This window comes from Cololabis saira, chromosome 23, assembly GCF_033807715.1.
Source record: "Cololabis saira isolate AMF1-May2022 chromosome 23, fColSai1.1, whole genome shotgun sequence".
Taxonomy (NCBI): Eukaryota; Metazoa; Chordata; class Actinopteri; order Beloniformes; family Belonidae; genus Cololabis; species Cololabis saira.
Window position 1 is genome coordinate 13,599,383 of NC_084609.1, and position 19,328 is coordinate 13,618,710.

At 39.2% G+C, this 19,328-nt stretch overlaps 2 protein-coding genes across 4 annotated transcripts; both read right to left on the minus strand.

Annotated features, from left to right (window-relative positions):
- Positions 1–2,057: 2,057 nt before the first annotated feature.
- Positions 2,058–5,105, minus strand: LOC133424584 (leucine-rich repeat-containing protein 18-like). Its single transcript, XM_061715269.1, has 3 exons — positions 5,095–5,105; positions 4,672–4,936; positions 2,058–2,501 (listed from the first exon to the last, which is right to left on the minus strand). The coding sequence occupies exons 1-3, from the start codon at positions 5,103–5,105 to the stop codon at positions 2,058–2,060; spliced, it is 720 nt and encodes a 239-aa protein (XP_061571253.1).
- Positions 5,106–10,918: 5,813 nt separating this feature from the next.
- On the minus strand, positions 10,919–17,436 carry LOC133424377 (uncharacterized). 3 transcript variants are annotated; one of them, XM_061714931.1, is made up of 5 exons: positions 17,395–17,436; positions 12,158–12,275; positions 12,024–12,076; positions 11,549–11,944; positions 10,919–11,466 (listed from the first exon to the last, which is right to left on the minus strand). In XM_061714931.1, exons 2-5 carry the CDS (start codon positions 12,181–12,183, stop codon positions 11,009–11,011), a joined length of 933 nt encoding a protein of 310 aa, XP_061570915.1. In that variant the 5' UTR covers positions 12,184–12,275; positions 17,395–17,436; the 3' UTR covers positions 10,919–11,008. The 3 variants fall into 3 exon arrangements, 2 of the variants coding, with proteins under 2 accessions (XP_061570915.1, XP_061570916.1); XM_061714932.1 differs by having other exon boundaries at positions 12,158–12,272; positions 17,395–17,415; XR_009770868.1 differs by lacking the exon at positions 17,395–17,436 and having other exon boundaries at positions 12,158–17,376.
- Between the last annotated feature and the right edge of the window lie 1,892 nt (positions 17,437–19,328).

The following is a 19,328-nucleotide window of genomic DNA, read 5'->3' on the forward strand; positions in this document are numbered from 1 at the left end:
AATAATTTGTTTTCCATATGCATCTAATTCAATTCAGGTTCGGGTCAAATAGTTAAAAAATCGTTTCACTCACAAAAAAAGGGGCTAAAAAAATTCACCATGCCAGGAAGGGTGAAGGCAATGGGGTTGGCCGGCCCTGCTGATGAGGTGTCCCTGATTTTTTTTTCAGGGAGTTGGCAACCCTAGGTCCGGTACATTGTTTACCAGCAGATACGGCTGCGAATGGAAGACATACGAGAATGTTCACTTCATGTTCAAATTTCAGAGTCGTTTCCATGTGATTTCAGTTGAATTTTAACAGACAACATCTCAATCTGAACACTCTGTTTTTCTCAGGTTTCAAAAAGTGTTTTGAAACATTAAAACCCACATCCACCAGAGCAGCGCACAGAAGCGTCCTTCATCTCTGGCACTTTCTTGAAACTTGTCACAGCTCCACGCAACACAGTTCACCCTCCATTTCAGTTCGCTCACATGCGTGAGGGCTGCCATGGCAACGCCAGCAAAGGACACACAGACGGGATCCGAGAATTGGCCATATATGAATGGATCAGCTTTGGGATGGAACGGGAACATGACTTTACTCCAACAGTCTTTCATTTAAACTCAAGCTGAGGTGATTCTTCATTACAAACGGAGAAACAAACGCAGCTTATTTTCATGTTTCATCATGTGGAGAGGGTTCAGACTGGTGCATCAGCACAACGCTGGGCCAAAACTCAAGGGGATTTTTATCCTATTGTAAACCAACACTTTGCTCATGTATCATTATGATTGTGACAGAAGGGGACTGCTGACTTGTTTTGTTCTCAGGGAAAATATGTTTTCTTTTTGTTCATGTCTTGTTCTTTTATTGTTGAACTTGTGTTTACCATCTAACTTTAAAGTAAAGTGCTTATTTTAACCCCAAACTGGATCTTTCCATGAACCTCACTCAATGGTTTTTGTATCTAAACCACCAAACCTCACTACCGCAGTGAAGCCAAGTGTTGACAGATCTGGTGAGAGACACAAACAAGGTCTGTGGAAACCAGCTTAAAAGAGGCAGTCTGACTGGAAACAGGGAGTTTTCAAATTAAAGTAAAAACAGGTAGCTCTTCCTTCCGAAATGAGTTAAAAACTACAAGCAGTTTCACATCTGAGACGTTTTTTACTAATATTTGTTCCTGCTCTGGGTCTCTGAAAAGCAGCTTGTTTTGCAGTAGAAGCTATATAAATAAAATGGAAATTAATTAAATCTGAAGAAGTCTGTCATGGTCCAGTGGTCCTTTACAGTTTCGCTGCACTTTTTCTTGATTTCTTACAGCGACAGTTGAACCCAGCTCTTAAAGACTCTTTGTAATCACAGATCGAAGCTGCGGTGTAATGATTTACTGTAACTGAATATCCTATCAGAACTGAAACTGAACACCATTTAAGTGAGTTCTGCAGGTGTTTGCTGCCCTTTAGTCCAGAAAAACTGCCAACACATGCAGAAACATGTTGGATGTGCTGAAGTAACTCTGAACAGCCTGCAGCTGATCAGAAATGCTGTAGCGAGCTCCCATGAGGGTCCACTGATGATGACACGTGGAAAATCCACACGTCATCACGTCTTGATTCATTTTATTTTTGAATGCAGGTCATGTTTATGTATGCACACAGCGGTTCTTGACTAATTCATGCATGCGTTTGTGATATGAAACAGCAGTGTGTCTGTTAACATTTTTTAGAGGTATTCGTTTTATTTATTTATCTATTTCTTGTAAAGTTTTTATTATTATTATATTTTATTGTTGTGGAATGATTATTTTCTAGCCTTAATTCTTGAACTTTTATCATTATTTCATTTTAATTAACTTTATTGTATGTCAGTGTGCATTGGTCTCCCAGTTTTTATTTTTGTTTTCATTATGCTAATTCTTCAGTCAAAATGTCAAAGCACTTTGTATTTCATGTACCTGGATGAAAGGTGCTATACAAAAAAAATTTGATTGATTGATTGATTGTTGTTCAGTTTATTGATTCACTTCAGATGATGAGAAATAATTCAAAGGACTTAACCGAAATGTTCATTTTTAACTTGGATTTGTGGGTGACTCGGTTTCATCCTCACTCTCTGCCTCTTCCATCTTCCTCCCCTCGATTTGGCACTTGTTCCCACAGTCGTTGCACAGATGGTTCAAATTGACCATGTAAAAGTTCTTTGCTAACGTAACCTTGACCTCCCTGCGACGGTCAAACAAGGGGTTCCTGTCCAGGTTGACCTTCTCCAGCTTCTTGAACTTGGACAGACAGACAGGGACCCGCATGAACTGGTTGTCACACAGGCTGATGCATCGGAGCTCCTTCAGCGCGATGATGGAGGCGGGAAGGGCTGAGAGCCGGTTGATGCTCAGGTGTAGCGTTTCCAGTGTATTCAGCTGGCCGAACTCTTTGGGGAGACTCGTCAAACGGTTGTTACACAGGTTTAAGACCAGCAAACGCGGGAGGCGGCAGATAGTCACAGGTAACTCCTCCAACTGTTGTAAAAGAGGTAGAACATTTGGATAGTTGTTATATTTGTTGTTGTGTTGCAATTTACACATTCATCCATCTCGGTCTCAGTAGTGCTTGAACACGACTGTTGGTTTTACGTACGTCATCATATCATTGCAATAAACACCCATTTGTTTACCCCAAGTGCATGCATTGTAGCCAACCGGCTCAATGGTGGTACGCTATGAAGCGGCTACATCCGGTTTACTAGTCTGGTGGTTCAGGAAGTGCAGCAAATTGTAGTTATTTGTCTGACCACTAGGGGGCAGGCTCCAAAATCGAGTCAGTCTCCATTGACCGTTTGTTTAAATGTCCAACTTTACATTCCCATATTTCCATTTTAATAATCCAAAACCAAAAATGTTTTGAAAGTTTTTCCGTTTATGAGATGCATAGAAAAGAAGAAACATACTATTTTGCACCAATCTCAAAACCTCATCTGACATCATGAAGCCTTTAGGCTACAACTAAAGCTCCAGTTACAGCTACTGGTCAGTTTACTGTTACCATGGCAACTTAAGAACATAGGTTTCATCACAAGTCTAGCTATAGCGTGTGCGATCAGAGGCTTCCACTTCAATAGTGAATGTTTATGTCAATAATAAACCATTGTTTATCAAAACGTGAGCTCCTGGTGACACATCTGAGGATTATATTTGTTACAGTGAAGCACAAATTTTGCTTACCGTGTGCAAAATTGCTGTGCAAAACTCAGATATTGAAGTGTCATTTTTGATTTACTGCATTTCCCCAGGTAATGCTATCCACTTGTGAATTCATGGCTTTACATAATTTTACCTGATGTGGCACATAACAATTCAAACACTGTGCAGTTGACATGGAAGGCCACGTTGCCTCAGTGTCCCGCTTGTGCTGCTTTGCTCGCTATACATAAAAAAAGAAAAAAAAAGACTGTACCTTACTGAATATGCACTTGAAATTCCTGGTTATATACTTTAAGCAAATAAAATAATTAAATAAAGAAAAACACATTTGGCTCAAAATGGGCCCCTTGAATGGTGGTGGTTATTCTATCCCTGTTTGTGTGTGTGTGTTTATGAATGATGTGTGTTGTAAGTTAGGTTACCTCCACTACACATTTATGGAACGCTTGAAGCTGAAACTCAGACCTTACCCGGCAACAAAAATGATGTTTTCTGATTGGCTGATAGGTCGTTAACTCCAGACAGTAGCAATCATGACTCGTTTGTAAGATGGGCTGTTGGAGTTACAGTGCAGTGAATTTGATGCAATAAGTAGTTACATTTGTAGAGAGGTTCAAATCAGTCTACACGTACACCCTAGTTACAGCGTAGCTTGGATGCAGACGTATAAATGGGGCTTTATCTGCACCTTCTTTGTGATGTACCATGTTACTGTGGCTTGATTGTATTCCTCTGTTTTAGGTCACTTTGGATACAAGCGTATGCTAAATGTAACATGATTATTGTGCTGCAAAACGGAACCTTTTAAAGTAGGGGTCAGTGGAGACTGACTCGTCTTTTTGGAGCCCCTAGTGGTCAGTCAGGGAAACTACAGTTTCCCTCACCTGTTGGCGGATAGAGGTTATGCATTGACGTCACTTCCCCACTGGACTACGCCCCCTTACTCGCACTGAGTGGCAAAACATCAGCAAAAATGGCTGCAACTAGTGGAGAAGGCGGGTACTTAATTTTTACGCCGGGAAAATTCACGAAGCAAAGCTTGAAGGCATACAAAAGTCTTGATGCTTGGTCCTACTTCAAAGCAGGATTTGTTGGTGAAATTAAAGTGATGAGGACACCGAACTTTATTCATTTGACCGTTTAATGTTAGCTACCCAAAAATCCAACATTACCCGATACAAAATGGGAACCGCAAATCCACGTTTCGGTGCCTGGAATCCAGTTGTTTCTGCAAATTGCAGCGATCCATTTGTCTCTCTTAAGCTTATTTTTCGGCAGTCTGTAAAATGATAACTCAGATTTCTTGCTAAATCTATGAGTAAAGTCGATCCCACAACAGCTCTTTCCCATTTTAAATGTTTTGTAGTGGCTCAAACTGAAAGTTTACGCTGCCACTCAGTCTTTCTGCCACTCAGTGGGCGTAACCCGCTGTGAAGTCGCATCTGTGACGTCATGCACTCTATAGACTTCAACTGTCAGTAGTACTCACGCAATTGCTGTGCAGATCCAAAACAATGAGGGTAGTGAAACAATCAATGAAATCTGGGACCTCTGTTATCCAGTTCCTGCTCAGGTCCAATTCATCCAAGTCACAGAGCTTCCTGATGCACTTGGGCACGGTGGAAAGGTCTTTGAAACTGAGGTCCAGCCGCCGTTTCTCATACATTGTACACTCCACGTAGCGCTTAGCCTTTTTCAAGGTGATAGTCTTACTTTTAGACTGTCTACCCATCTTCTTTCCCTTGACCTTGCTGCTGCAGGACACACCGTAATACTCTAGTACTGTAGTACTACACCATTAAGGAATCTTCATGTTTTGTTTCAAATTAATCTAATAACTAAAAAGGAAAGTTTGTTTCCCGGCAACGGCTCTTTGCACTGAGAATGCTTTACAGCCGTTTTACAGCCACACCAGCAAGGCATCTTTGTCTGTGTCTCGATTTGGAAGGCATTTTACAAAACTTTCTACTTCTGTAATGATTCTCTTTCAAATAAAAACTTACACATCAAAGTGGTTACATAATTTTATCAATGCAAACAAAAGGAATTAATGATGGCAGAAAATTCAAATATCATCCACAGACTAATAACATGTTAATGTTGCTATTTGATTATCCCATAACTGTTGTTGTTGGCAGCGAATTTGGTATAACACCGCCCTCTGCTGGTTAGACGTGTTTATGCAGTAATTACTGGACACTTCAATTAAGAGAAGTGCAGTTTAACCAGGTCAGAGAAACAACGCTCTTGCTGGATGGGCATTCCTTCATCCTCAGTTTGCACAGGTGTCAAAAGTATTCACATTCATTACTCAGGTAGAAGTATAGATACCAGAGTTTCAAAATACTCCCGTAGAAGTTGAAGTATCAACTCAAGTTTTTTATTCAAGTAAAAGTATAAAAGTACTGGTTTCAAAACTACTTAAAGTATAAAAGTAAAAGTAATGTAAGGGGGAAAAAAGCCATTAAGGACAAAAGCCATTGAAAATGAATGCATCTTAGTATAATGCAAATATATTAAAGAACCATATATGTGTACTATTGAGCATTAACATGTGTTTCAGGGAGCAGGAGATATGACGACTAGTTGCCTATAAGTATTGTAATGGTGCAAAAAGTCAAACTTCAGAGGCATGTTATTATTTATCCTAATGTTTATTGGAATGTACATCCAAGTTTAGTTGCAGGAATCTGAGGGAACGGATGTAAGAACAAAACTGGACAAGAACATCTGAAACAACCACAACCAAATTCACTCTATCCGGATGGAGCAATTTAACTGGATAGTTTTTTTTTAAAGGCCGAAATGAAATAGAGTAACGAGGCTGTTTTTAAAATGTAAGGAGTAAAAAGTACAGATAATTGCTTGAAAATGTAAGGAGTAAAAGTAAAAAGTCGTCTGAAAAATAATTACTCCAGTGAAGTATAGATAACCAAAATTTCTACTTAAGTAAGGTAACAAAGTATTTGTACTACGTTACTTGACACCTCTGTCAGTTTGTGAGCATAAACGAGAAAGGATGAATGTTGCCAAATGTTTTCCATAATTGTGGTTAAATTAACTTAAATATGCTTCTGTGATAAGAGATATTGTAGGCAATGTTATGATTTAAGGTAAAAATGGGGAAATTCCAGCCACAATCAAAGTTATGAGGCTTTAAAAGTGAATTACTGAATATTAATACCAAGTTAGTGCTTTGTTTGTTATATTATGTCATATTGTATTGGAGAGTTTTGATTGTTTTCCGTACTTCCAGAACCACACAGTTACACAGTGTGACACCTTAATTCCATCATTATAATATGATGTTGAGTTGAACTGAGCTCAACTGTGCGTTGCTATTGCCTAAAATAATTAAGTGAAATAACCTCAAACGGCCTCCTTCTATCTGCTCGGACCAGCATACTGTAGCGAACATCATGCCAAACACTGAGAATACAGTCTAAACTAGATCACACTAACTACAGTGATGTATAGTTTGACAAAGTGTCGTTATACCAAGTGCCAAGTGCATATTTTTATTTAACAGTAATCAAAACATTTTACACATGATTTCAGCAAATCAAACACTTTAGCCTTTAAAACATTCCTGTCTCAAAACAGGTTTTAAAAGAATTACGAAAAGTTTATCTGTGCATAAAAATCATGTTCAAGGATTTATGAATAAAAAAAGAAATGCATCTTTTCAACTTTTAGTTGGATGAGATAGTATTTGGAGTTACAGTTAAAACTTTTTCAAAGGTTTAACAAAGAGCACTGATGTATGACGACAACAACAACAACACATTCTGAACATCAAATGTTTACAGAATTATAAGTGCTATGAATTTAGTGATTTTGTCATTTATGGCTTTGAAATACCTTTTACAGTTTTCAAATGTCTGCTGAGTGGGAACATCAACGGTCCATGTTATCGTTTTTAGCCTCAACGTTGCCTCATATCATATGGGAAAAAGATGAAAAATAACCTTTTGGCTTCATGGCGTATTTACAGAAATGTTAATTAATGTGCATTGTCCCTACAAAATTATAGCGTAGTTACCATGACAACATTTCAGGTGAGCTACAAAACATCAGTTTTCTCCCATGTTTACCAGTCATTTATCAAACCAGTAGATATCTTGTATTCCTAATTATAAGTATTAATTATGGCATTAAGAGGAGAATAAAAGCAGCATTTTAACTAAAGTTAAAATTCCTATATTCATTTAATTAAACCTGTTTTCTGTGGATTTTAATAGTAAGAACAAAGACATTTGTTCAGTGTGGAAGAATCTGATGTGCATGATGGTTCTGGAGAAGTGACTGGAGTGCAGTCTGAAGTCATGTGACCAATCACATTTTGGATTTAGTACTAGGGTTTCTGTACATGTGCTGCTGCAGAAAACTCAAGATCTTCTTCCAGGAGTCTTCCTGAGCATCAGAGTGGGCTTTGGTTTCTCCTCCCCACAGGACAATCACTGCAACAATTCCATATGTTGAGCTCTTTGATAAACTGCACCCCCCTTGCTGACAAAGTGATTGATTTAAAGTAGAAATTCCTTCGGACCAAACAAGAGACGTCAACATGTCACCGTGTGGATAAAGTTTTTACTTGTTCACTGCAGTAGTGGACGACCTGTTGGGGGACCGGTGGAAAGGTAACCTACCAATGAGATGTTGTCTACATGAGAGTTTTAGATCAGAATAAAAATCAATGAAAGAAGCCTTTTCTTAAAAATAACCAGTTGTGGCAGCATCACCTTATGTCTTAATTTACACTCTTGTTTCCATCTACCTGAAGCAAGGTGCAAAGATCAGAAAAAAATTCAGACCATGTCAAAACTTATTCACTTGATGGAGCATGGACTCTTTTTAATAAAGTAGGTATTAAAGCGCATGTTGGTGTAGAGCTCAACTTCAACCTTCAATATTCAATCTTGAACTTTCAATCTTCATATAATACAAATTGGCATGTATATGTATATAAAGAGAGAATTTTGAACAATATTTATTTTTGTCTTGGTACAACTTTGATGCCATTTTTTGATCCACTTCAGATGTTGACTGTACTCTAAGTGGATTTTATTATGTCAAATGACATGAAGTGGATGAAGAAGGAGTGAGAGACTTGAAGATGTCTTTGGTCGTCTTGTTTTTTTTTTCTTTGTGCCGGGGTAGAATCACACAGAAGATGGTGAGAGAACTCCAGCAAAAAAACATAAAGGTCGCTTTAATGACCTTTGGACATCAAGGACAGCACCGCTGTGGCACGAAAGGTACCTACATCAGGTCCTGAGTAGCTCGGTAGGTCTAGTTGGTGACTGTTATCAAAGTGTAGGTAAAATTATGTATGTTTTATAATGTCTCTAACTATCGTTATACTCACAGCATTACAAGTGGAAACTTTGGCCCAATGAATGAAACAACAAGACTGTGATTGATAGTCATGATTGAATCAGATAAACATTGGAGACAACTGAATGTTATCAATATGATGGATTTGTAACTATGGAGTACCGTATATATATGGTTTACGTCTGTATTGACTGTTGCTCTTTGCTGCATGTCTCCCCCCTCTATCTACATGTATGCTTTTCTACCATTGTCTGCTTTATCATCAGTTGCCTTAGCAACTGAGACTAAACCATCACCTTTGTGACAAGTTCAGAAAAACAAAGTCACTGTTGCTCACGAAAGAATTAAGATAAGGTAAGATAAGATAAGATAAGATAAGATAAGATAAGATAAGATAAGATAAGATAAGATAAGATAAGATAAGATAAGATGAGATAAGATAGTCCTTTCCCAGATGGGGAATTTGGGTGTTACAGCAGCTCAAAGTCAGATAAATGTTCAAGGCAACATGAACTCAGACTAAATAAACAATAAAGATAAATTATAAGTATGAAAAAAATACAGACTGACATGAAACCTGAAATGAAATCTTGTTCATAAACAACTGTTTTTATCAAACTTTAACACTTCAAAACTAATACTTTCATTTTTTACACTGCTGTTTAGAGACTGAAAGAACAGATGTTAACCAACAATATAATGTATTTCAAAGACAGACAAAGTAAATGATTTATAGATGTAAATAATGTATAAATGTGTGGTAGAAAAAAGAAAATTAAAAAAGTACCCAACAGAGAGGACATAATGAGCACTGATAAGAACTAGGTGTTCTCTCGTGATTAGATATTTTGAATACGCGAGGCACCTGATCCGTAAACACAGATTAGCCTGCTGGATTTCTGCCTCTGAGGTCACAACTGTGTCATGGTAACAACAAACCTGCACTGGAGTCTCTGAACAATGGATTTATGGGCATTCAAGTCTGTTAAGTCTTAGTGGACCTTTAAAAAGGTACATTTCACTTTAAACAAACACCTATAAATAAATGCATTGCGGAGCTACTATGGAAATAATAATAATCTGAAAGACTCCCAGAGTTGGAGCTCTTCGGTGGGTCAGATGTGAAGTCTGCAGCTGGATGCCATACGTACTGATGGACTCTAAACCTGTTCTGCATGCTTTACTCGGGATTCTTAAAAAGATCTTTGCACACCCCCTCCAACCTGTAAGTCCAGATAACTTGTTGTTGCACTAATATGTTCATATCTAGTGAATTAAAATAGGAAGATCACTTTCGCTTACCGTGCGTTGCCATGGTGAAGCACAGTCTCAGAGCTCCATTGATGAGTTCTTATGTCGCTGTAACTCAACCAACTCTGAACCAAAAGCTTAATGTTTGTTGTCTTCGGGTTAGGTTTTTGAATTGGAGTTTGTTGAACCACCTTTGTTGAAATTGTAAACCAGAAAAAGACCCAAAATGAGATAGAAAAACACGAAATAACAAAAAGATGTAATGTCATTCTATGCTGCAGATACAACACTTGACCACTAGAGAACACTGTTTATGCTTCGAAATACTTCTAGTGCCAAAACACCTGGCCAATGTTATGTGGGATATTTGTGTCAAAATGATTCAATCAAAAAAAAAAAAGACTTCAAAACTTTTTTCACTTCAATCAAAAAAAAAAATACATCAAATCGAAAAACATTTTGGAAAAAAAAAAGTGTTCAAATGCAAATTTTTGGGTCTCAAATATTTTTTGCATTCAAACATTTTGAAGTGATTTTTTTGTATTGAATTTTTTTTTAAGCAACTTCTTTGATTAAATCATACACGTCCTACCCATAATATGGCCCAAACATCCATCAAAAAAGTTGCTTCAAACAAAAAACAAACTTCTATCAAAGAAAACATTTCCAAAGAAAGTGTTCAAATGCATTTTTTTGAGTCTCAAATGTTTTGCAGTCACTTTTGATTGAAGTGACTTATTGAAAATATATTTGAATAAGACAAATCTACCTCCATAGGATTCTTGCTCCTTAGTCATGTCCCACAAACCACCTTTTAAAATAAAAATTGTATCTGCAATGTGGTCATATTCTAAACAGTCCCATATTGGTCTACACCACTTTCCCCAGGAACCATGGCCATATGGAGGCCCTGACAACCACCAACCTTCTGCAAGTGAAGGTCTAAGCAGCATCCATGCTTAGACTGCACAGCAATGCTACCAACCTCAGGATATGGCTTGTAATGCCAGACTTTCAGGACACGCATTGATGTGGGGAGAAAGTGTAACCTACAATTCCATTTTGCATTGTTAATTATGGTTTACCTCAGTTAACAGCATTTTTTATTATAATAAGCATTGCCCAAAGCCACGTACAGTACATGTAAAAATCTTTATTGGCCAAAATTGATCAGAATATTTTATGCAGAGGACATATTTCTGCCAGCATTGAGACGCCTAAGCATTTCCTGCAGAAGTCTAGGAGGCAGCTTGGAAGACCTTTTTCTGCTGCACAGAACCATGGTCGTCAGAAGCATGCTCCGTCAAGTAGTGGACGGCCTGCGAGAAGTCTTTGCCCTTCTCATGGTGCTGGCTGAAGGTAGTCTGGGTGCCAGGAGGGTACAGGCCATACAGGAGTTTGTAGTCAAAGTCTGGATAGGGGTGAGCCGAGAAACCACCCACACCAAACTGGTGAACCACACTTGTGAATCCCTGCTGTCCTTGGCCCAGTTGGTCAGCTGGATAGCCAAATTCTTCCGTCTGCCGCTGGAAGTTGCCAAGTTCAGCTTCCCTCATAACACTGGCAGCTTCTCCTGCCTGGAAGCTAGGTTGAGGTGGTGGTAGAGGGGGTGATGGGAGAAAGCCACTGGCATCCATGGTCTGGGCATCATCTGCTGCTTCAGTCAAGCTTTGGGGAGGAACAGCCCACTCGGTTTCTGTGGAGAAACAAGTGAGGATACAGTACCCAACCACAAGACTAGTAGCATGCATTAGACTTATTTGGTAGCCAAGACTGACCAGCTCCAGCCGGCCCTGAACCAACGGCTCCTGCTTGAAAGGGTACAGAAGAACCAGAGACAACATAGCCAGGCTGAAGGGGCACAACAGACCCAGTACCGACAGGTCCTGCCTGAAGGGGCACGGCCGACCCACTACCGACAGCGCCAGCCTGAAGGGGCACGGCCGACCCACTACCAACAGCAGGTGCAGCTGAGTCCAGGCTGCTCCCTACTGGAGTTGTGTAGCCAACAAGCTGAGGGGCGTTAGGGTTTTGGACAAGTACTGGTGCAGATACCAGTCTAGGGGCACTGTAGAGTACTGGTGCTGAATGACCTGTGGGTGCTCCCTGGTAGGAGGCAAAGTTGCCACCAGCCCCACTGCCGCCACCACCACTCTGTTGGTGAGATTTTGATCCTGAGGACAGAAAAACAGAAGATTTAAGCTGAGTGTGATACAACTACACATGTGATGTCTTCAGCAAATCATAGCCTACCCTTCAAATGCATCCCAGATGACTCCACAATCAACAACATACAGAGGGAAACCCTGAAAAACAAGAACACATCAACATCAGAAACTTCTAGAACCGGCTGGAACCAGTTGCTTCCAACCAAGACTGTACCAAACCTCAGGAAGAAGCCTGCAGTCTTCATAATGAAAGTCAGAAGTAAAGGAGTCTTCTTCTTCTTCTTCTCTCAGTTTATTGGCGGATCGCAAGCAACTTTCAGGTGCATACCGCCACCTACTGTACAAGAGTGTGTGAAATTATTTCATTTAGCCCGGTTTAAATTCTGTTTATCAGCCTAGTGTTTTTAGGAAATGAATTAATGCCTTTCTGGTGATTTCCACCCCCTCTCCCTCTGTTCCCAGTATCCCCTTCAAATTCCACTCACGTCCTGCCTCTCTCACTTTTTCCTGTAGTCGCTCTCTTTCTATTTTATACCTGTTACAGTGCATTAGGATATGTTCACCGTTTTCTTTTATTCCACAGTTCTCACATTTATCACTATCCCTTTTTCCCATTACATGCAAGGTGCCATTTAGTCCTGTGTGGTCCAGTCTGAGTCTTGTTATAACTGTTTCCTCCCTTCTGTTCCTTTCAGTATAATTCTTTGTTATTATAGTCTTTTGTATTATGTGATATCCCTGTCCTTTCTGATCTTCCTCCCACCTTTTCTGCCATATTTCCATTCCTTTCTTTTTAATTATTGCTTTACCTTCTCCTTTTCCTAGTGGAACTGGTAATGTTATTTCCTTATGTAGAGCCATTTTTGCTAGTTTATCAGCACCCTCGTTCCCTGTTACTCCCTCATGTGCTGGTACCCAACAGAACTGAACATCTATGCCACGTCTGTGTAATCTTAATAAACTGTGAGAAATATCAATGAGTAAATCTTCTCTGCACGTTGTTGTTGATTTTATACTTTCTAATACCGCTATTGAGTCTGTGCACACCACCACCTTATCAGGACTAACCTCTTCCACCCACTGTAACCCAATGTAGACTGCCACCATTTCTGCTGTGTATACTGATAGTTGGTTGGATAATCTTTTAGAGATATTCACATCAAACTCAGGGATAAATACACCTATTCCCACACAATCCTTTTGATTTTTTGACCCATCTGTGTAAATTTCCAGGTAGTTGTAGTAACTATTTCTCAGGTAAATACTTGCTTTACCGCCTACTTCGTTCATTCTCCATTCTTTTTTCCGTTCCAGTATGCTCATGTCAACTTTTGCTTCTGGGAATAGCCAAGGAGGTATGTTACTCATAGGTGTGTATTTAGTGAATTTTAATGTCTCCATTCCATATCTTCTCAACCTTTCATCCCTTGACCACCCAAACCCATGTCTCTGGAATTTAGAGTATTCCCAACAGTCCTTTATTGTCCTCGTTGTAAGGTTTTCTTCCCCACTCCCTTTTAAACGTATCCAGTATGTAAGTGCCAGTTTATCCCTTCTTAAATCCAGTGGTGTCTCTCCTGCTTCTATTAATATTGCGTTTATGGGTGTTGACCTAATGGCTCCTATGCAAATTCTCAGTGCTCTATACTGCAGTCTGTCTACTTTTTGTAATGAAGTTTTAGCTGCTGCTCCGTAAACTATACTGCCATAATCTATTGTTGATCTCATAACTGCCCTGTATATGTCAATTAATGATTTTTTATCTGCCCCCCAGTCACAGCCTGCTACAGCCCGTAGTAAATTAATAACCTTTTTGCACTTTGTTGCCAAATGTTCAATGTGTGCTTTCCATGTATACTTGTGATCTAAATATAGGCCCAGGTACTTGAACTCATTCACCCTCTCCATCGGCTGATCATAAAGTGTTAACTTCTCATTGTCAATCTTACGCTTGTTTGTAAAGATCATGTAACATGACTTGCTGGCTGACATTTTGAACCCCCATTCATACGACCACTTTTCCACTTTTTCTATTGCTTTCCTGATATTCCTGCAGACATGTGACACATTTTTTCCCCTCATCCATATGGCCCCATCATCTGCGTATAGCGCTGATTCGATGCATCCATCTAACTTTGTAAAAATATCATTTATCATTACATTAAACAGAACAGGGCTGATTGCACTTCCCTGGGGAATACCATTTTCAATTTTATAATCTTTAGAAACTTCTGTTCCAACCTTGACATTAAATTTCCTGCCTGTTAAGAAGTCCATAATCCAATTATATAATCTCCCTCCAATACCCATTCTACTTAGTTTGATAAGCAACCCATCCCTCCACATGGAATCATATGCTTTTTCTATATCAAAATATACAATTATCATTAACTCTTTCATTTTCATTGTCTTTTCTACTTCATTACTAACTCTAACTAGAGCATCCATTGTGGATCGTCCTTTCCTAAATCCACTCTGAGAATTATTAAATAGCCCTCTCTGTTCCATAACATATGACAGCCTCATAACAATTATCTTCTCCATCCATTTACATAAGTGAGACGTCAAGGCTATGAGTCTATAGTTACTAGGATTATTAGGATTCTTTCCTGGTTTATTAAATGGCAATATTATTGCTCTTTTCCAGCCACTGGGCAGAGTTCCCTCCCTCCATATTTTATTAAACAGTCTCAACACCATTTTTAAAGATTCCTCTGGTAGCTGCCGGAACATGGCATAACATAACTGGTCCTGTCCTGGTGCTGTATACCCTGTACCTTGTAAGGCTATTTTAAGTTCTGGACTTGTTAGGTCCATATTCAACGTTGACATGTCATCTTCTTTCTTCTCTCTCACTTTCTCATTTTCTCTGCATATGCGGTCTTTCTGCTGCCTGTGTAATTCACCAATGTGCTCCCCATTATGAACTGCAGCAAATGCTGTACCTAATACATCAGCCTTCTCTTTGTCTGACACTGCCATTTTCTCCCCATCTACTAGTGCTGGTATTAAAGCTGACTTCCTTTTCCCACTCATTCTCTTGAGCATAGACCATACATCCCCCAGCTTGACCCCTCTGCCTATGGTGGCACAAAAATCTCTCCATGTACTCTTTTTAGTGTATTTAATGATCCTACGAGCCACTGCCTTTTTCCTTTGATAATCTATAATATTCTCTTGTGATAAATTTTTCTTCAGTGCTCTGAATGCTTTGTTTCGTTCTTTAATTGCTCTGCTGCATTCCTCGTTCCACCACGGTACCACTTTCTTCCTGCCCTTTGTAGTTCTTTTTGGTATGCTCAGGTTTGCTGCATTTAGAATATGTTCTGTAATCTGATCCGTGCACTCCTCTATGTCTCCTTCTAGTGTAATCAAATGTACTGACTCTTTACAACACATCTTAAATTTTTCCCAGTCTGCCTTAACAAAGCACCACCTGGTGAACGTATTCCCTTCCTGAAGGCATACACTTGTATTTACAATAGTTATCACAGGGAAGTGATCACTTCCTACGGTTGAATTATTCTTAACATACCACTCACACGCATTCACCAGTCTATCTGACACCATTGTCAGATCCAAACATGACATCGTACCCCTGTTCACATCCACTCTTGTACCTATTCCACTGTTAAGACATACTAAAGACCTTTCATCCATCATTTCTTCCACTACATCCCCATTGTTATCCGTGTGAGTACTACCCCATAAACTGCTGTGTGCATTGAAATCTCCACACCATATTTCTCTCTTAGCTACGATCCCTGCCAATTCCTTGAAGCTTTCAACAGTTAAGTTTCTACATGGATTATAGAAGTTAATTAACTTAATGTTTCCTTCTTCTCTTGGGCTATAAATTTCTGCTACAGTACATTCAATATCCTCAGGGGAGGGAATCTCCCTATAGGCCAGTCCATCTTTGAAAAAAGTAGCACACCCTCCTCCATGTTGGTTATTTCTATCATGTCTTATGGAACTGAACCCTGGAATTATAAAATCTAGCTGGGGCTGTAGCCAAGTTTCCTGTACACAAATAATATCTGGAACTGTATCTAAATCATGTATGAACTTTTTAAATTCTTGTCCGTTTGCTATAAGACTTCTTGCATTCCACTGAAGTATGTGTAGAACCATCATCAATATATTAACCCTCCACATGTGTATTTCCTGCAGCTTCATTTTCCTTTAGTATTGCATGTATCTGGTCTGCTTTCACATCTTTCATATCCAGAAATGTTTCTGCTGCTTCCACAATGGCCTTGATCCTGTCACTTTTCCTTTTCAGTTGTGTCGTAACATTAATGGTGTGGCAGATGAAGACCACAAAGTTCACTTTGTTCACCACTAGTGTTTCATCATTAACTTTACATTTGTGCGTGCAGACATTTTGGGCCATCACTGGGGTTTGGGTTTTGTCCTGATTATCTGTTGTTTTACTGTCCCTCTGAGCTACATGTCTTTGTGTCATTCCACTAAATCTTTCATCATTTGTTCCTGTCCCCCTAACTTTCTTCAGTGCTTCTGCATATGAAACTTTTTCAGTTATTTTAATTCTCTGGGCCTCTCTGGCTTCCCTCTGCACTACACATCCTCCATAGGCAGCACTGTGCTCTCCTCCACAGTTACAACATTGTATCTTGGAATCTTTGTCACATTTTCCATACTCATGTGGCCCTCCACATCTTGCACACCTTAGTTTACCTTTGCACTGTTGCGCTGTGTGTCCCATTCTCTGGCAGGCATAACACCTGAGTGGCTTTGGTATATATTCCCTCACTGGGTAATTCACATATCCCATCTGTACTGCATTTGGTACATCTTTTTCAAACTGAAGTACTACTGACAGGGTTTCCTTCAGTGTGCCATCCCTTTTACTTTTGAGCCTTGTGGCCTCAGTCACTTTTCCTCCTTTTATCTCTTTTTTCACATCTTCCATTGTCATGCTTAGCGGGACTCCTGAGATAACTCCTCTCACGCTTGCCATTGCTCCAGGTATATGAGCTTTCATCCTTTCTCCTTTAAGTGTTGACATTCTAAGTATTTTTTCTTGTTGTTGTTTACTGGTTGCATGTATCAGCACTCGTTTGTTGTTCATAAACCTGGCGAATTTTATTCTACCAATTTCTTCCTCGATTATTTTGGTAAGTTTGATTGGGTGATAGTGCCCACCATCCTGGTAGAATTCGATCATAACTTTCCAGTCGCTTTCCTGAGCTTGATCCATATTTATCCGCCTTTCATTATTTCTAGACTTTTTCCCAGCCCTGGCCTCGCTGTCATCCGACCAACTTTTCGCTCTGTCTCGTGAGCTTCTCTCTGGCACAGTCCTTTTCTGTTTCCTAGATTGATTTATCGTCCAATCCATTTCATTATCCAATCCATCCGAGCTAGATGTCATAATTTCACAGTCAGAGTACAGTTTATGCAAATCCGCCAAAACAAATGTTCAATCCTACCGCGCTACCACTCTCGCCACGTCACCTTCCGCTTCCGGTAAATGTCGGAGGGTCGCCGACAGGAAGTAGAACGCTGCCACCTCTAAAAGGCGCCTGTTTCTGAGCAGCGCCACCTACCGGGATGAGGTGCGCACTGCACCTGGAGGTTTAACCGTGGCGCAACTGGACAGCGTTCATGGAGGGAGTTTCGCTGTGTTCACATTAAATGTGAGTTTAATGTGAGTTTAATACTTTAGGCCCCCCCAGGGAAAATTCTTATATATATATATATATATATATATATATATATATATATATATATATATATATATATATATATATATATATATATATATATATATATATATAGGTACTAAATATATTTGCCATAGTACATAATAAGTAACATTGGTAGGCCTATTAAAACATGTAATCTCTTAACAACATGAATCTAAAGTTAAATAGACTTTAGTCATTATAGGCAAGGCAGGTTTATTTGTATAGCACAATTCAACACAAGGTAAGTAAAACATCAACATTAAAAGCAGCGAGACACAATTAAACAGTAAATAACAATTAAAATGAAATAAAATAAGAAAAGAGATAAAATAATAAAAAGCACAAGTTGTTAAAAAGTAAGGGCAGTAGAGTACAGCAGGTAAGTATTTAATTTAAGAGTACATTTCAGTAAACAGTAATGTTTTTAGGCCTGATTTAAAGGAGCTGACAGTTGGAGCAGACCTCAGGTCTACAGGAAGTTTGTTCCACCAGTGAGGAGCAGAATAACTGAACGCTGCCTCACCTTGCTTGGTTCTGGTTCTTGGGACACACAACAAACCAGATCCAGATGACCTAAGTCGTTATATCTTAAAAAAAAAAAATTTTCAAATCAAATCAAACTTTATTTATATAGCACTTTTCATGCACGACTAACACAACGTGCTTTACATAATAAAATCAACATTTAACATAGAAAAACTCACACAGTGGTTAAAAACACACATCTGGTCATTTTGAAACACATCCTCACTTTAATACCCGCACACACACACACCCTCCCCCACATAGACATTAACAAATAATCACGAACATCATAAAAAATAAAAACATAAATAAATAAATAAATACCTGGCTTGACGCTGAGTTGCGAAACGATAAAAAAATTTCTACCCAGCATCACTGTCAGTTTCTATGCCTTGCCTGAAGTGAAGTAGGCTATACATACTTTCTCTATTTTTGTTACTTTGACATGCACCCTGCAGGATTACTCTCTAATTGAAAACTGTGACCTGTTTAGGGGTAAAAATCCATATGAATGTCATAAGTGGGTCGTGCTTACTCTTTGTCTGGACAGCTCTATCTCTCCAGGCACAAACAGTCTGAGGATTTGACATTTTCCTTGGCTGAAATGTTCATGTACTTGGTACAACGGGGAACAGGTTCAAACCCGATGTGATGAATAAATGAACATCTGACTTCCTTCAGCAAATGGCCGGGTTCTGTCAGAAAAATTCTCGTGTAATTGCACTTGAACTCTCTTTGCGTGTTTGAAATACCTGTGTCCTTACATCACAGAGCCTCTTTAATTTGTCTCACCTTTTGAGCTCGTCGCTATGTAATTAACCTATCCATCAATCAGTCACTGAGTCAGTTGTGACATAAAGACACAAGGTGTGTCTGGGCCCAGAGGCGTGACGAGGTGTCATCTTGTAACCTACATCAGAGTCTGAAGGCATTTAACCTGTGTTGACCTGAGAATAACTGTGTGAAGTATCTGTTATTATTAGTTGATGTAAAGTCAGTTAAAATACCACACAGATTGCTACATGATTTGAACAGATGTCAAACAACCAAAAGGAAAAATTACAACAAAAGAATACAAGACAGGTTTTGTCTTCAGCCAGTCTATCTGGGAGGAAGAAAACGATTACAGGATAAAATAGTAAAAAGAAATG